Consider the following 17333-nt stretch of genomic DNA (forward strand, 5'->3'; position numbering starts at 1 on the left):
AACACAGTGGGAATATGATAATGGGGTAATTGATTAAAGAGATTGTCCACCACTTTTACATTGATGACCTATCCTTAGGCTGGGGTCCAACTCCCGACACACCAGCCGATCAGCTGCTTCCAGTGTCGGGGGCCGTAAGAACTCACTTACCGAGCTGTCTGTCTACACAGCTGATTGGTGGAGATGCCGGGTATCGGACCCCGAACGATCAGACATTGATAACCTATCCTAAGGATTGGCCATCAATGTAAAAGTAGTGGACAACCTCTTTATCTGCCCTAAACTGAAGTGATATATGAACCATTTCTTATAATGTAAAAGGCTAAAAAGTCATAATAAACTGTAGACCTGTTTGATCAAGACCGGCAATGATCACTCTGGTTTTGATGAGGGGGCGTTTTCGAGTCAGAGGCAGCTTATTTATTTAGAGGTGCACCCCTCTTAATGAATAAGGAGCATCAGATATGTGACGTGCGCCTCACCACTAATTTTACTTCACTCAGGGCCTGGAGTAAGGTACAGTATTTGGTGTAAGGAGCTCCACAGCTCATCATGAATTAGACAAGCTGTGTTGTCACACCCTGACCCACCCCATCTCTACCAATTTCAGCAGAGCTGGCTACAACTGATGTGATGCCAAAAGTTCCAAAATTAGTACAACTCTGTGTCACGCAAAAAAAAATGTTGACTTTCAAAATTGTGGTTTAATCGGGACTGAATGCTTATGAAAGTAAAATCTGTCATCTGTAAGGATAGATTATAAATGTCTTATGATGGGGGCTTACATGGGGGTCCCAAACACTGTTCCCTTTCACTTCATGACTGCAGTGAAAAAGAGAATAGATGGAACATTGGTGCAACTCTATTCTACGTATATGGGTCTGGCGGAAACAAGAAGGTGGATCTATGGCAACCACTGTAATAAGTGGTTGTCTTTGTACATAATTCATGTCAAAATATAAAAGTCAAAGCAGTTCTGTTCATATTCTTTTATATATATGCCAAGTGAAGCCTCCATTGGATGTCATGCTGCTTTGTGGCAGGCGGGCTGTAATTGAGGCCATTTTTATCCAAACGTGGGCTTTATAAATTATAATTCTAAAATATAATTAACACAACTTAATCACTCTTTTCTTCAGCATACCAGTGTTATATAACAGAATACGAGTAAATAAACAGTCATTTGTGTGACTAATATCCAGCTCTTTCTGATTAGTATCCATGCCGCTTTATAAAGCATGGCTGAGTGGGTGACTCCAGCAGAGAACCTTAGATTTTAATATTGTGCGCCTTACAAAAGCATGGACAATATAATATTTCGTCACATTAAACCTCTTATGAAGAATATACAAAGAGATGGCGATCTCCTGACACCATTCCGCCTTTCCACTCTGCCGTTATTAGGTTTCATTTTTTAAAATAAGACAGGATCTGAGATAATGTGCCCATGCTGTGTGGGATGGCAAGCTGCCCAGCTCCTACCCTTTATACAGAGTTCTATTTGCCAGCAACAGGTGATGGGAGTCTATAAATCAGAATCAATCATCCAGCACAAACCTTCCATGGGGGTATTATTATCTGGCCGGTTTGCAAACACCACATCCACATATTCCAACTGCATCCTCTGGAGAGAGCCCTTTAATCCTACAAGCAGAACAAAGATGAAAACATACGGTAAGAGAGAGGCGTAACTGAGGTACTCACCTGACCTTTTAGAAAATCAGTTCATCTGTCCTGAAAAGCTCTCTCTGAGGCATATTTAACATATGGCACAATAATGCTCAAAGTGGATCTATCAAAAATGTTTTATCTACCCATCAGCTAAAGAAAATAACATTTCTTCTTTTCACCTACCCTTTTAATTATTTTAGACACATAACTTTTTTTCTTTGTTTTTCAATCACATGAGGACATCATTACTTAACTAAAAAATAAAGAAAAATAAATAATAGCATGGTCAATTCCCTAAAACAAAAAGTGAATATAAACCACTGCCATCATATTTACACCCATAATGTGAAGACCTAAAGGGGGTTTTCCCACATACAAAAGTACATTTTAATCAATAGATCTTGGAATAATAATAATCCTACAATTGGATGTGTTTATATAAAATGTTCCTGTGCTGAGATAATCTTATAAACGTGCCCCTGCTGTGTGCTGTGTAATGGCTGTGTCTGACTGTACAGGAACATGGTCTGATCATACCACTGCTCCTGGCCAAGGGGGGAAGCAAAAGAGTATACAGACATTACAGCATGGGATCACAAATGATTCTTTTTGTGAGGTAAAACATTTCTCTGCCTGTGTTTAAACACTGTCTAACCTCGCAGAAAGAATCATTTGTAATCCCATGATGTAATATATGTACACTGCGTGCAGAATTATTAGGCAAGTTGTATTTTAGAGGATTATTTTTATTATTGATCAACAACTATGTTCTCAATCAACCCAAAAGACTAATAAATATCAAAGCTTAATATTTTTGGAAGTTGGAGTGGGTTTTCTTTTTATTTGGCTATCTTAGGAGGATATCTGTTTGTGCAGGTAACTATTACTGTGCAGAATTATTAGGTAACTTAATAAAAAACAAATATATTCCCATCTCACTTGTTTATTTTCACCAGGTAAACCAATATAACTGCACAAAATTTAGAAATAAACATTTCTGAAATGCAAAAACAAAACCCAAAAAAATTAGTGACCAATATAGCCACCTTTCTTTATGATGACACTCAGCAGCCTTCCATCCATAGATTCTGTCAGTTGCTTGATCTGTTTATGATCAACATTGCGTGCAGCAGCCACCACAGCCTCCCAGACACTGTTCCGGGAGGTGTACTGTTTTCCCTCCCAGTAGATCTCACATTTTATGAGGGACCACAGGTTCTCTATGGGGTTCAGATCAGGTGAACAAGGGGGCCATATCATTATTTTTTCTTCTTTGAGACCTTTACTGGCCAGCCACGCTGTGGAGTAGTTGGAGGCATGTGATGGAGCATTGTCCTGCATGAAAATCATGTTTTTCTTGAACAATACCGACTTCCTCCTGTACCACTGCTTGAAGAAGTTGTCTTCCAGAAACTGGCAGTAGGTCTGGGAGTTGAGCTTCACTCCATCCTCAACCCGAAAAGGTCCCACAAGTCATCTTTGATGATACCAGCCCATACCAGTACCCCACCTCCACCTTGCTGGCGTCTGAGTCAGAGTGGAGCTCTCTGCCCTTTACTGATCCAGCCTCTGGCCCATCCATCTGGCCCATCCATCGTCACTCTCATTTCATCAGTCCATAAAACCTTTGAAAAGTCAGTCTTAAGATATTTCTTGGCCCAGTCTTGACATTTTATCTTATGTTTCTTGTTCAAAGGTGGTCATTTTTCAGCCTTCCATACCTTGGCCATGTCCCTGAGTATCACACACCTTGTGCTTTTTGTTACTCCAGTAACGTTGCAGCTCTGAAATATGGCAAAACTGGTGGCAAATGGCATCTTGGCAGCTTCACGCTCGATTTTCCTCAATTCATGGGCAGTTATTTTGCGTCTTTTTTGCCCAACACGCTTCTTGCTACCCTATTGGCTATTTGCCATGAATCACTTGATTGTTCGGTGATCACGCTTCAAAAGTTTGGCAATTTCAAGACTGCTGCATCCCTCTGCAAGACATCTCACAATTTTGGACTTTTCAGAGCCCGTCAAATCTCTCTTCTGACCCATTTTGCCAAAGGAAGTTGCCTAATAATTAAGCACACCTTATATAGGGTTTTGATGTCATTAGACAACACCCCTCCTCATTACAGAGATGCACATCACCTGATTTACTTAATTGGTAGTTGGCTGTCAAGCCTGAACAGCTTGGAGTATGACAACATGAATAAAAAGCATCATGTGTTCCAAAAACCAACTTGCATAATAATTCTGCATGCAGTGTATAGTCCCCCCCCCTGCCCAGAAGCTGTGGTATGATCAGACCATGTTCCTGTATGGTCAGACACAGACATTACACAGTACGCAGCAGGTGCACATTTATAAGATTATCTCAGCACAGGGACATTTTATTTAAACACATCCATTTGTGAAAATTATTATTATTCCAAGATCTATTAATTAAAATGAACTTTTGTTCAAGGAAAAACCTTTTTAACTCAAATGTTTTAAGACCTCCTAAGGCAATCTATACATTCTTCAAGGCCCCTTCTTAGGCTACTTTCACACTAGTCCGTCAGTATGGGCCGTCGCAAACCGTTGGCCCAACGTACTGATGGAGAGTGTGTTAATGTAGCACAACGGGGGCAGCGGATGCAGTTTTACAACGCATCCGCTGCCCCATTGTGAGTTCCGGGGAGGAGGGGACACGACGCACAAAAAAAGTTACATGGAACTTTTTTGTGCCGACGGTCCGCCAAAACACGATGCATCCGTCGCACGACGGATGCGACGTGTGGCAATCCGTCACAATGCGTCGCTAATGCAAGTGTATGGAGAAAAAAATGCATCCTGCGGGCAACTTTGCAGGATGCGTTTTTTCTCCAAAACGACGCATTGTGACGTGCGTCACACGACGCTAATGTGAAAGTAGCCTTACAGTGGTGTCTATCTTTGGGAAATCATTTGTAATATTATATACTGTGAGACACTGAAGCACTACAGGGGAGTCTTGGTGCATGAGGCAGAGGAAGAGTCAGGATGGATTCCTGTGCACGTTTGTGAAGATGTCTTGTGCATACACTAGCCATGCTGGAAATTGTAGTGTGAGCCATCCAGAAGTTGGCATGGCCAGGAAAAACCTAGTATAAAAACAAAATGAGCACCCGTGCACCTACACACTGCACTTATATGAACATGTGTTCTGGCTCATTATTGTGAAGCATACTATATAAGAAAACTAACAAAAACAACATAATAAAAAAGCAATTCAGATACCTTTTATTACTCAAATATTATAGTCAACTAGATGTTTCCAGCCAGCTAACGCTCGGCACGCTCATTGCTATCTAATTAACGCTGCTGGTGATTAAACTAAAGTAAATAATTACAACATTCAATAGCGCTTACGCAGGTGGTAAAGTAACTTAAAATGAAGTTAATAACAGTAGTGTGGTGATGTGTTGGGGGCGGGATTATGTGTGGTAATGTGGTGGGGGCGGGATTATGTGTGGTAATGTGGTGGGGGGCGGGATTATGTGTGGTAATGGGGTGGGGGCAAGATTATGTGTGGTAATGTGTTGGGGATGGGATTATGTGTGGTGATGGGGTGGGGGGGCTGGATTATGTGTGGTAATGTGGTGGGGGCGAGATTATGTGTGGTAATGTGGTGGGGGGCGAGATTATGTGTGGTAATGTGGTGGGGGCGGGATTATGTGTGGTAATGTGGTGGGGGGCGGGATTATGTGTGGTAATGTGGTGGGGGGCGGGATTATGTGTGGTAATGTGGTGGGGCGGGATTATGTGTGGTAATGTGGTGGGGGGGCTGGATTATGTGTGGTAATGTGGTGGGGGCGAGATTATGTGTGGTAATGTGGTGGGGGGCGAGATTATGTGTGGTAATGTGGTGGGGGCGGGATTATGTGTGGTAATGTGGTGGGGCGGGATTATGTGTGGTAATGTGGTGGGGGGGCTGGATTATGTGTGGTAATGTGGTGGGGGCAAGATTATGTGTGGTAATGTGGTGGGGGGCGAGATTATGTGTGGTAATGTGGTGGGGGCGGGATTATGTGTGGTAATGTGGTGGTGGGGCGGGATTATCTGTAGTAATGTGGTGGGGGGCGGGATTATGTGTGGTAATGTGGTGGGGGGCGGGATTATGTGTGGTAATGTGGTGGGGGCGGGATTATGTGTGGTGATGTGGTGGGGGCGGAGCTACTGTGCAGGGGGCGGGATTAGCGAGTAGTCACGATGCCTCATATATATAGATGAATTAATGTATAATACACTATGTTAGAAAACTTTCCAAAAAAGAAAAAAAAGCAATACACATACCTTTTAAAAGTCAAATAATATTTTCAACGAACTACTTTAGAACAGGTTAAGTTAGAAAACTAAAAAAAAAAAAAATTGATACAGATACCTTCAATAATGTGTTTTCTTGACAAGCCTCTCTCTGTTTCCGCTCTAGAAAAAATACAAAGATTAATATGAAGTAAAAGAAAAATTGTATTCTTTAAGTTAAAGAATAATAATCATGAATATTCACCCCTGCTTTTTATTTCATTGTACCAGTGATGAAAAAATATTAAACTTTATAAAAATAAAATAAAAAAATTAGGGAAAGTAATTTCCATATCAAGCAATTTGCGCGTACATTTTCACGAGATGTTGCTGCTTAGAGCAGAGAGGGGATCATGTTGAACACTGTGGAATAAGGGTGACTTGTTGTGCTTCTATGGGTGCCGTAGTTGCACTTTGTTAGGACAGGTGTCACTTCCGCTCCGCTTCACTCTGTGTAGTTGTCAATTTTATAAATGCTGCTCTCTGCGCTAATCATTGTGAAATCACACTGTTTAGAGTAGATGTACAATAACAAATTGTACTGTGGTACCGTGTTAGCCAGAAAAATCCATGTGAATATTTTTCTGCCCAATGATGACAGAAGTATTCTTGGAGTGATACCTTTATTGGCTAACCAGAAAATAATATGTTTGCAAGCTTTCAGAGCACAGTGGCTCCTTCTTCAGGCAAGATTACAAATAGATTAATAAGAAAAAGGCACAACATTTAAAGAATGTTACAGGAGGACATTTGTTAGGGGGTGGGAAGTTTGATGAGTCCATAGATCAGCCAAGGTAATCAAATTAGGCATTTTCTTACAAATGGAGAGGAGGTGGGAATAATGTTCTTAGTTATCCTGAGTCCATCTGGTGGAGGTGTGCATTGTATCCATGTAGTGACTCATAAATCCAGGTGTTAAATTGAGTCCTAGTGTCAACGAATTAAACATATTCATTAGTTTGTATTCCCAAATTTTTCTTTCTCTGTCATCTTTAAAATTACCTTTTAGTATTAAGACCTTTAAATCTGTCATACTGTGTCCAGGTCCAGAGAAATGTTTTCCCACCGGTGTGTCCATTTCATTCCTGATTGTGTGTCTGTGTAGATTCATCCTAGTTTGTAATTTTTGCATGGTTTCCCCAATATAGATACTTCCAGGGCACCTCATACATTGTATCATGCACACCACGTTAGAGGATGTACAAGAAAAGGAATCCATAACCTTATAGTCCTGATTTGTGTTTGGTACACGGACTATGTCTGTTGTTAATATGTGGGTACACGTTTTGCATTTTTTATTGTTACAGGGGAATGTGCCAGTCACTGATGGTGATGAGAGGACACTTCTGACAAGGAGATTCCTTAAGTTAGGGGGCTGTTTATAGGAGAGAAGTGGTAGTTTTGGGAATATGTCTTTCAATTTGTGATCTCTATGGAATATGGGTTGGAGATCAGCACCAGCAGAGAGCAGTGTGAAGTACAGCAGAGCAGCATTGTCATCTGTCCTAATAAAGTGGATCTATGGCCCGCACAGTAGGGCAAACATTATCATTCATTCCCTAAACTCACACCCTAAAGAGTTTGATCTTGTCAGTGCTGTTTAGCACAGAGCACGGTGAACTAACATTATACAAAGGGATCAGTGACAAGCTGTGCCATACATCTCAAGGTGTGTTGCTGACTTTCGAGTCACATAGGCCACATGCACTCAGGTGTGCCGCTGCATCTCCTCAGTAGAAAACATGTCCCAGCCTAACCAACTCAATCTACTTTAACTCCAGCTTCTAGGCATGGCTACACCGGACCTAGATATAGATAACCAAAGGCAAAACAACCGTGATCGCAGTAGTCGCCACTTCCATCAGGCCCTTGAGGGGGCCACCGACACCAGCCCCCACTTCAGCTAAATGTGCATCCTCAGACGCATAGCCAGCCAAAGTGTATTGCAGCGCACAAATTTGCCGTGTCCATTGCCGGCAATACAAGCTGACAAATAAGAGGCCGGTAGTTGACAGCAGCGTGTATCTGACTGAGGGCACATGGCAGTGACTTCATGCGCTTCCATTGCTTGGATGCTGAAGTCAGCTGCCGGTTTCAGGACAGAAGTTGGGGGAGATGAGGGAAGATGAGTATAATGGTTTCGTTTTTTCTATGCATTGAACAACAGCTGCGCTGGCAGAAAAGGAGCCATATACCAGGATGGGGGAACATATTCCAATATGGGGGAACATATATCAGCATGGGGATACATATACCAGGATAGGGAAACATATACCAGTATGAGTGAAATATACCAGAATGGGGAACATATACCAGGATGGGGATCATATATATCGGGATGGGGGACACATACAGCATGGTACTGGGTATCTTCAGAACTTGCTACCTGAGTATAATCTTCTCTTTTCTTCACACACAACACCCTTAACCAATGGTAGTCTGCCAATAATAGTTCCTTCTTTTTTCAGTACTTTCCAACAACTGCCTGACAAACAAGAACTTGGTTTCTATATCCACGTAATATCTCCCACCATGGGCTGCCCCAATGGTTAACCCTGTCTGCACCATAACTAACTGTTGCAGGCCACCAAAATAGGTAAGACAACATATAAAGCAGGAGAATGCATTATATTGCTATAATATCTTCAGGAGGGGAGCCAACAGCTCTTCCACTCCTTTACATATAGACCACGCTGTTTCACAGTAATGAGAAGCTTTTGTATTAGTTATGTGGAATATATTACTGCCTCCTGGCAAACAGAGTTAAATGGCAGAGATGCAGCTCGTAAGGCGTCTTCACAGGGTGCCCAGCTGTATGTGGAATTGGTAACACAGTATTCTTCTTTCTGGAGGAGAGCCATTTTCTAAATTATATACCTTGTTTGTAGACTAGAAAACACACAGGAAGGGAAAACAGGGAATTGAAATCTTGAATTTACAACACTATGCGACACACAACCTGTAATATTATGCACTTCTATCATTATTATGTTACCATAAGGAATTAGATTGAACTTACTTTCCTCCCCAATATAATTTAGTTGTAATGACCAGACTTGATCTCCTATAGATAAAAACAAACAAAAACAACATTTTATTACGGTTATGAAAGAAAAATTAAGTGGTGAAAATTGTTTCCATTAATTATTTACAATATTTTCCTGGAAATTATTAAACATTAGTTCCATTAGATAATTGCACATGTGAACTCTAAGAGAAGTCTCTTTGTGACACCATTAGTAGCAAAGCTGCAGCACAAACAAGGGATCCCCGGTAGTAATATCATGAAGGTTGAAGGAAATAAAGTGTCCCCTAAAAGCCCACTTCCCTAATAACAAGAATACCAGGATACTTACATTCAGGGGTTCCCACTTTACCCCATTCAGTATTCTCGCACTAAGCACACTCACCACACTAATGCATCCAGCGTACCAGATTTATATTCTCCTGCTCGCTCATACACCCACCCAGCATTATATGCTCATACAGATCTGCTGTTCTGTGAAGGACTATTCACAGAAATCTCCATAACCATTTGCTGGACCTATTGCTAATACGTCAAGCTGGTAGACAGCTACAGGCCATGCATCATGGGCAAGCCACATAAGGACCCCTGATCTAGAGACTCCATATATAACACCATGGTGCAGGACTCTGTGTGCCACCATACAGGGTCTGTGAATCAGTTCTTGTATGTATTAACCTAAGAAACATATAGGGATCTACCCCACACAGATTATTAGTTATTAATTATTGTAATGTCAGAAAGAAATAATATTTCTGGCAAACTTTGCAAACAGTCATGGCCAAAAGTTTTGCAACACAAATTTGGGTTTTCATTAAATGTGCTGCTTCAGTGCTTTTAGATCTTTTAGTGAGAGGTTTCTGTGATTACTAAGGTATGATTATAAAAGTTTTTAAACTCTTATTGAGAAACACAAAGTTTGTACAAAGACTCAAAATTTACAGTCTTGTCGCTTATCTTTCAAGATTTCTGAAATTTGCCCCGGCATGCCGGATATCAGATTCTTGACCAAATCCTGACTTATGCCAACAGATTTTTGCCTAGTCAATACTTGAAGTTTATCACAATGTTTATGTTTTTGTTTATCCACTCACTTTTTAGGATTGATCACAACAAGCCACTTAGTTATCACTTTCACTTTGTGACAAGGTCTCCATTATGCTGGAGAAAGCATTGTTCATCACTGAATTGCTCCTGAATCATTGAGAGAAGTTGCTCTTGGAGGATGTTTAGATCTCATTCTTTATTTATGGCAGTGTTCTTAAGCAAAATTGTGATTGAGACCACTTTCTGGAAATCAACCCCCACACATGAATGGTCCTATGAGAATTTACTGTTCTCATGATACATTTTCTTCTTCGGACAATCATTCTTTTAGATGTCCCAAGTAGAGATGAGCGAATATTTAAATATTCGGTTTGGCCGACAATCGCCGAATTTGCAATATTAACCAATTTAATCGCCAAATATAGCTGAACATACACAGCACAAAAGCCGGTGATTCCCATCAGCTGACACCTGCTGCTGCTAATAACAGTGAGAGTAGGAGCGGTGGATGGGAGTATTCATCAGCCGCTCCTGCGCTGTAAATAAATAATTTAAAAAAAAATTCTGCGTGGGTTCCCCTGTATTTTTGATAACCAGCCATGCAAAACTCTCATCTTGGGGCTGCCGCCCTCAGCTGTCAGCTTCAGCAAGTCTGGTTATTAAGAATAGAGGGATCCCCACACCTTATTTTTATTTAAATAAACTGGGAAACTGTGTAGTGTTTTATTTCATTAAAATACTTTATTCTGGCTGTGTCTTTATTTAACCTGTAACAACTATAGGATTAGTAATGGATAGGTGTCTTATTGACATCTCCCCATTACTAAGCCGGGCTTGATGTCACCTTATAATACAAAGGTGACATTAACCCCCAAACTATTACCTCACTTGCCACCACTACAGGGCAAGTGGGAAGAGCGAGGTTAAGTGCCAGAATTGGCGCATCTTACAGATGTGCCTTTTCCTGGGGTGGCTGAGTGCGGATGTTTTTAGTCAGGGGGGGCAATGTCCATGGTCCCTTCCTAGGCTATTCATATCAGCCCACAGCTGTCTGCATAGCCTTTGCTGGTTATTAATTATGGGGGGACCCCATGTCACATTATTTTTTGGGGGGTCCCCCATTTTAATAGCCAGTAAAGGCTAAGTATACAGCTGTGAGCTGATATTAATAGCCTGGGAAGCTTCATAGGTATTACCCCCTTTCCAGGATATAAACATCTTCCCCTAGTCATCGGCTTTCCCTTTGCTGGTTTTGAAAATTGGGCGGGAGCCCACGCCATTTTTTTCCGTAAAATAATCTTTTATTAATTAAATACATGTCCAGTAATTTGCACACACACTGTACTAATTGTATTTGTCACTGACATCTATATATCTACTGTGGTGCAGTAAAAGGTGTAGTGCTGGACGGAAGATATATTTCTCCCAGCAGGATAAGTTTTGGCCTGTTATTTTCCTAAGGTTGAGGACCTGCAGTGATGTCACGATCATGTGATCAGCCCATGTGATGGGTACCTCACCTGTGGGTGTGGCTATAGACTATGTAATGGAGTTTCTTTTGTTTGGCACATGTTATTTTGGGGATGGAATTAGGCTGGAAGGAGCCTGAACTGTTTTTCTCTCCCACACATGTCACAAAGGTTCGTGATATGACTGTTAGCGACCCTGGGAATGGCACCTGGCGGAAGCCGCTGACTTGGCAGCCGCTTAGTTAAGCCCGTCCCGTGTAAAGGTACCTTCACACGAAACGACATCGCTAGCGATCCGTGACGTTGCAGCGTCCTCGCTAGCGATATCGTTTCGTTTGACACGCAGCAGCGATCAGGATCCTGCTGTGATGTCGCTGGTCGCTGAATAAAGTCCAGAACTTTATTTGGTCGTCCGATCGCTGTGTATCGTTGTGTTTGAAAGCAAAAGCAACGATACCAGCGATGTTTTACACTGGTAACCAGGGTAAACATCGGGTTACCAAGCGCAGGGCCGCGCTTAGTAACCCGATGTTTACCCTGGTTACCAGCGTAAAAGTAAAAAAAACAAACAGTACATGCTCACCTGTGGGTCCCCCAGCGTCTGCTTCCTGACACTGACTGAGCTCCGGCCCTAAAGTGAAAGTGAAAGCACAGCGGTGACGTCACCGCTGTGCTGTTAGGGCCGGAGCTCAGTCAGTGTCAGGATGCAGACGCTGGGGGACGCGCAGGTGAGTATGTACTGTTTGTTTTTTTTACTTTTACGCTGGTAACCAGGGTAAACATCGGGTTACTAAGCGCGGCCCTGCGCTTAGCAACCCGATGTTTACCCTGGTTACCCGGGGACCTCGGCATCGTTGGTCGCTGGAGAGCGGTCTGTGTGACAGCTCTCCAGCGATCAAACAGCGACGCTGCAGCGATCGGCATCGTTGTCGCTATCGCTGCAGCGTCGCTTCGTGTGAAGGTACCTTTAGGGTGAGTCTGAGACCAGTGGTTCTCCAAGCTGGAGTATGTTTGTTTTTTTTCTCTTACTTTCTGTCATGGACTGTTTACAGTGACAATAAACCACTGAAGTTTGGACTGGAAGCCTGTGTGTTGCCTCATTACTGCGGCCCTACCACTGCTCACCTGAGCCAATCCCTACACTACCTATTCTATACGTATTTACTGTATGTAATCCATCTCTTCTATCCTGTTGGCTCCTGCAGTGATTTTACAAAAGCAGATGAATTACTGGCTTTTCTTCTATCTTTCTGTGCAATATCAATACATACACTCACTGGCCACTTTATTAGGTACACCTGTCCAACTTCTTGTTAACACTTAATTTCTAATCAGCCAATCACATGGCGGCAACTCAGTGCATTTAGGCATGTAGACATGGTCAAGACAATCTCCTGCAGTTCAAACCGAGCATCAGTATGGGGAAGAAAGGTGATTTGAGTGCCTTTGAACGTGGCATGGTTGTTCGTGCCAAGAAGGGCTGGTCTGAGTATTTCAGAAACTGCTGATCTACTGGGATTTTCACGCACAACCATCTCTAGGGTTTACAGAGAATGGTCCGAAAAAGAAAAAAAATCCAGTGAGCGGCAGTTCTGTGGGCGGAAATGCCTTGTTGATGCCAGAGGTCAGAGGAGAATGGGCAGACTGGTTCGAGCTGATAGAAAGGCAACAGTGACTCAAATCGCCACCCGTTACAACCAAGGTAGGCCTAAGAGCATCTCTGAACGCACAGTGCGTCGAACTTTGAGGCAGATGGGCTACAGCAGCAGAAGACCACACCGGGTACCACTCCTTTCAGCTAAGAACAGGAAACTGAGGCTACAATTTGTACAAGCTCATCGAAATTGGACAGTAGAAGATTGGAAAAACGTTGCTTGGTCTGATGAGTCTCGATTTCTGCTGCGACATTCGGATGGTAGGGTCAGAATTTGGCGTAAACAACATGAAAGCATGGATCCATCCTGCCTTGTATGGAGCATCTTTGGGATGTGCAGCCGACAAATCTGCGGCAACTGTGTGATGCCATCATGTCAATATGGACCAAAATCTCTGAGGAATGCTTCCAGCACCTTGTTGAATCTATGCCACGAAGAATTGAGGCAGTTCTGAAGGCAAAAGGGGTCCAACCCGTTACTAGCATGGTGTACCTAATAAAGTGGCCGGTGAGTGTATATATGTGTGTGTTACTGACATGTATATACACTACTGTTCAAAAGTTTAGGGTCACTTAGAAATTTCCTTATTTTTGAAAGAAAAGCACAGTTTTTTTTCCCATGAAGCTAACATTAAATGATTCAGAAATACACTCTATACATTTTTCTTTCTTTCAGTTTTCTTTTTATTGAAATTTTTAAGAATAATAAACAGCTTTAGAAGAATATGAATATAACAAATGCATATATTCAAATGTCACTTTAGCTTAGTAAGCTCCAAATAACTACCAATAAAGAGCTAACTTAATATTATTGTTATTACTTGTGTTTGGCTCTCTTAATTGGTTCAACAGACTAATTTTAACATATAAAAAGAAAAGTATAGAGAAGGGGTTAATGAGAAGAAGAAGGGGGAGGGATGGAGAGGGGAGATACAGGTTCGGTGGCACCTTGGGACATATCATTATTTATAGCGATAATGTAGCGTAGAATGTGGACTGTGTCCTGAATTGTGTCCAAGACTTCCAATTGTTATGAAAGATAGCCGAGGTATGATTAATTCTCGCAGCCAATTCCTCAATGTGGTATAGTTGTTCAATTTTGGAATATATCTGATGGGCAGTGGGTATTGATTTAGAGTTCCAAAATGCTGGAATTAAGGATTTTCCCGCCGCCAAAATGAATTGGGCCAATTTAGAGGCCTTCCTATCATTTGGCCAGATTGGAAGATTAAGAAAAAATATTTTCTGGTTTCAAGACAATCCCTTTCCCTAATACTTTGCGTATAATAGAAGTTAACTCATTCCAAAGTGGTGAGAGCAACGGACAGGACCACCATATATGATCATAACTACCCTCATCTGCCTCACATCTCCAACAATTTGTGGTTGAGGTATGGTTCCATCTCTGAATACGTTTAGGCATTATGTACCATCTGGTAATAATTTTAAATGAATTTTCTTGCACACGTAAGCAGTTAGAGGGACCGTTTCAGCGGTACGTCTATTTTAAGTAGAGATTTGTATATTATTGAGAGAATTCGGGTAGGAGGTTGCGTTCTGGCGCAAAGTGTTTCATAGGGGGTCAGAGGTCTATTGAAATCAATCGAACGATATCTCTGGCCGAATAGATGAGTGAGTTTACCATGCTGTAAAAATGTTAGTCCTAAAAAAACGGGTATTTTGCGTAGTTCTTGCAAAGATAAGAGTGCTCCGTCTTCAAATAACTGCTCTAATGGGATATGAGCAGCTCGGATAGGAAGGGAATCTAGGAGGTCTGTGACTTTAGTTAATGGGGATAGAGGGGGAGTTAGATTGTGCTGTAGTTTTTTCCATATTTTAGTTGTGGCTAAGGTGTGAATATTTGTTAATTTGCTTAGGGACGTATCATTGTTTTGTCCCAACAAGATGGAATGCAGAGGGAGAGGGGACATTGCTTCTTCTATCATTAGCCATTGTTTGTCCTCTGAGTTTCTGATCCAGTGGATCGTCCTTGAAACATGTGCTGCTTGATAATACTTTGCAATCACTCTATACATTTTTAATGTGGTAAATGACTATTCTAGCTGCAAACGTCTGGTTTGTAATGCAATATCTTCATAGGTGTATAGCGGCCCATTTCCAACAACCATCACTCCAGTGTTCTTATGGTACTTTTGTGCTTGCTAACTGTGTAAGAAGGTTAATAGATGGTTAGAATACCGTTGAAAACCCTTGTGCAAGTATGTGAGCACAGCTGAAAACAGTTTGGCTGATTTGAGAACCTATAAACCTGACCTTCCTTTGAGCTAGTTGACAATCTGGAGCATTACATTTGTTGGTTCCATTAAACTCTCAAAATGTGAAACTCAACAGTCTATTCTTGTTCTTCGAAATGAAGACCATTCCATGCGAGAAATTGCCAAGAAACTGAAGATTTCCTACAACGGTGTGTACTACTCCCTTCAGAGGAGAGCACAAACAGGCTGTAACCAGAGTAGAAAGAGAAGTGGGAGGACCCGCTGCACAGCTGAGCAACAAGACAAGTACATTAGAGTTTGTAGTTTGAGAAATCGACTCCTCACAGGTCAACTGGCAGCTTCATTAAATAGTACACTCAAAACGCCAGTATCAAAGTCTACAGTGAAGAGGCGACTCCGGGATGCTGGCCTTCAGGGCAGAGTGGCAAAGAAAAAGCCATATCTGAGACTGGCTAATAAAAGGAAAAGATTAATATGGGCAAAAGAACACAGACATTGGACAGAGGAAGATTGGAAAAAAGTTTTATGAAAAAGCAAATCCAAGTTTGAGGTGTTTGGATCACACAGAAGAACATTTGGGAGACACAGAACAACTGAAAAGGTGCTAGAAGAGTGCCTCAAGCCATCTGTCAAGCATGGTGGAGGTAATGTGATGGTCTGGGGTTGCTTTCGTGCTGGTAAAGTGGGAGATTTGTACAAGGTAAAAGAGATTTTGAATCACTCCATTTTGCAATGCCATGCCATACCCTGTGGACAGCGTTTGATTGGAGCCAATTTCATCCTACAACAGGACAATGACCCAAAGCACACCTCCAAATTATGCCAGAACTATTTAGGTAAGAAGCAGGCAGCTGGTATTCTCTTTGTAATGGAGTGGCCAGAGCAGTCAACAGATCTCAACCCCATTGAGCTATTGTAGGAGCAACTTGACCGTATGGTACGCAAAAAGTGCCCATCAAGCCAAACCAACTTGTGGGAGGGGCTTCTGGGTGCTTGGGGTGAAATTTCTCCAGATTACCTCAGCAAATTAACTGCTAGAATGCAAAAGGTCTGCAATGATGTAATTGCTGCAAAGGAGCATTCTTTGACGAAAGCAAAGTTTGAAGTAGAACATTATTATTTCAAATAAAAATATTTTTTTCGAACCTTGTCAATGTCTGGACTAGATTTTCAATTCATTTGGCAACTCATCTGATTAATAAAAGAATGGGTTTTCATGGAAAACACAAAATTGTTATAAAGAGTGATCAGATCAATTGCAAAAAAAATTGCCAAGTGCTACTATAAAAACGGAAGCAGAAAACTTGTGAAAAACAAAATTTATGTCATTCTCAAAACTTTTGGCCAAGACTGTATATGCTATTATTGCTTATGCAGTGTGGATGTCAGCAGACTAATGATAAGTATTTTTTTTCCTGTTGCTATATTACTAAATATTTAATGGATGAACACTTTGTTTATTTCCTTTAAAGATAAAAGCATCATAATTTTCTTTTATGGAGCATCACTACACCAGAGACAGAACTCAACATCATTAAACATTATTAATTAAAATATTAAAGCCATCTGTTTACCATGTTAAATCAGAATCTAATGATGCTATATTCTTTTAAAATATATTTTCCAAGACCTGCAGCTCTCATCCATTTCTGGACATTTGTTCTTTATGAAGTAATATGGTAGCTAATAATTTAAACCTTGTAAAACTCCATGAAATTTTTATGGAACGCAAATGTCTATAGGCTAACCCTCCAGTATCTGTGTTCAAAGTGCCCATCATCTACACAGTAGGGAGAGAGACGGAATATAAGGTAAACTCACCTCCAGTTCTTCTTCCTGATGATATTTCCCAAGATCACTTCTGCCCTAGGATAGATAAAAAGAATAACGTTTCTGCAATGTCAGCATATAGCGGAA

General features: G+C 41.4%; 1 protein-coding gene across 1 annotated transcript in view; it reads right to left on the reverse strand.

Moving 5' to 3' along the window:
* Positions 1 to 17333, reverse strand: part of KCNAB1 (potassium voltage-gated channel subfamily A regulatory beta subunit 1) — a 271103-nt gene that overhangs the window by 81349 nt on the left and 172421 nt on the right. Inside the window, exons 5-8 of the mRNA XM_077290697.1 lie at positions 17238 to 17282; positions 9004 to 9048; positions 6064 to 6107; positions 1558 to 1644 (exon numbers count right to left, since the gene is read on the reverse strand). Coding sequence (XP_077146812.1) covers positions 1558 to 1644; positions 6064 to 6107; positions 9004 to 9048; positions 17238 to 17282 — 221 coding nt within the window. The remainder of the gene's footprint in view (positions 1 to 1557; positions 1645 to 6063; positions 6108 to 9003; positions 9049 to 17237; positions 17283 to 17333) is intronic.

This window comes from Ranitomeya variabilis, chromosome 2 (assembly GCF_051348905.1).
Source record: "Ranitomeya variabilis isolate aRanVar5 chromosome 2, aRanVar5.hap1, whole genome shotgun sequence".
NCBI lineage: Eukaryota > Metazoa > Chordata > Amphibia > Anura > Dendrobatidae > Ranitomeya > Ranitomeya variabilis.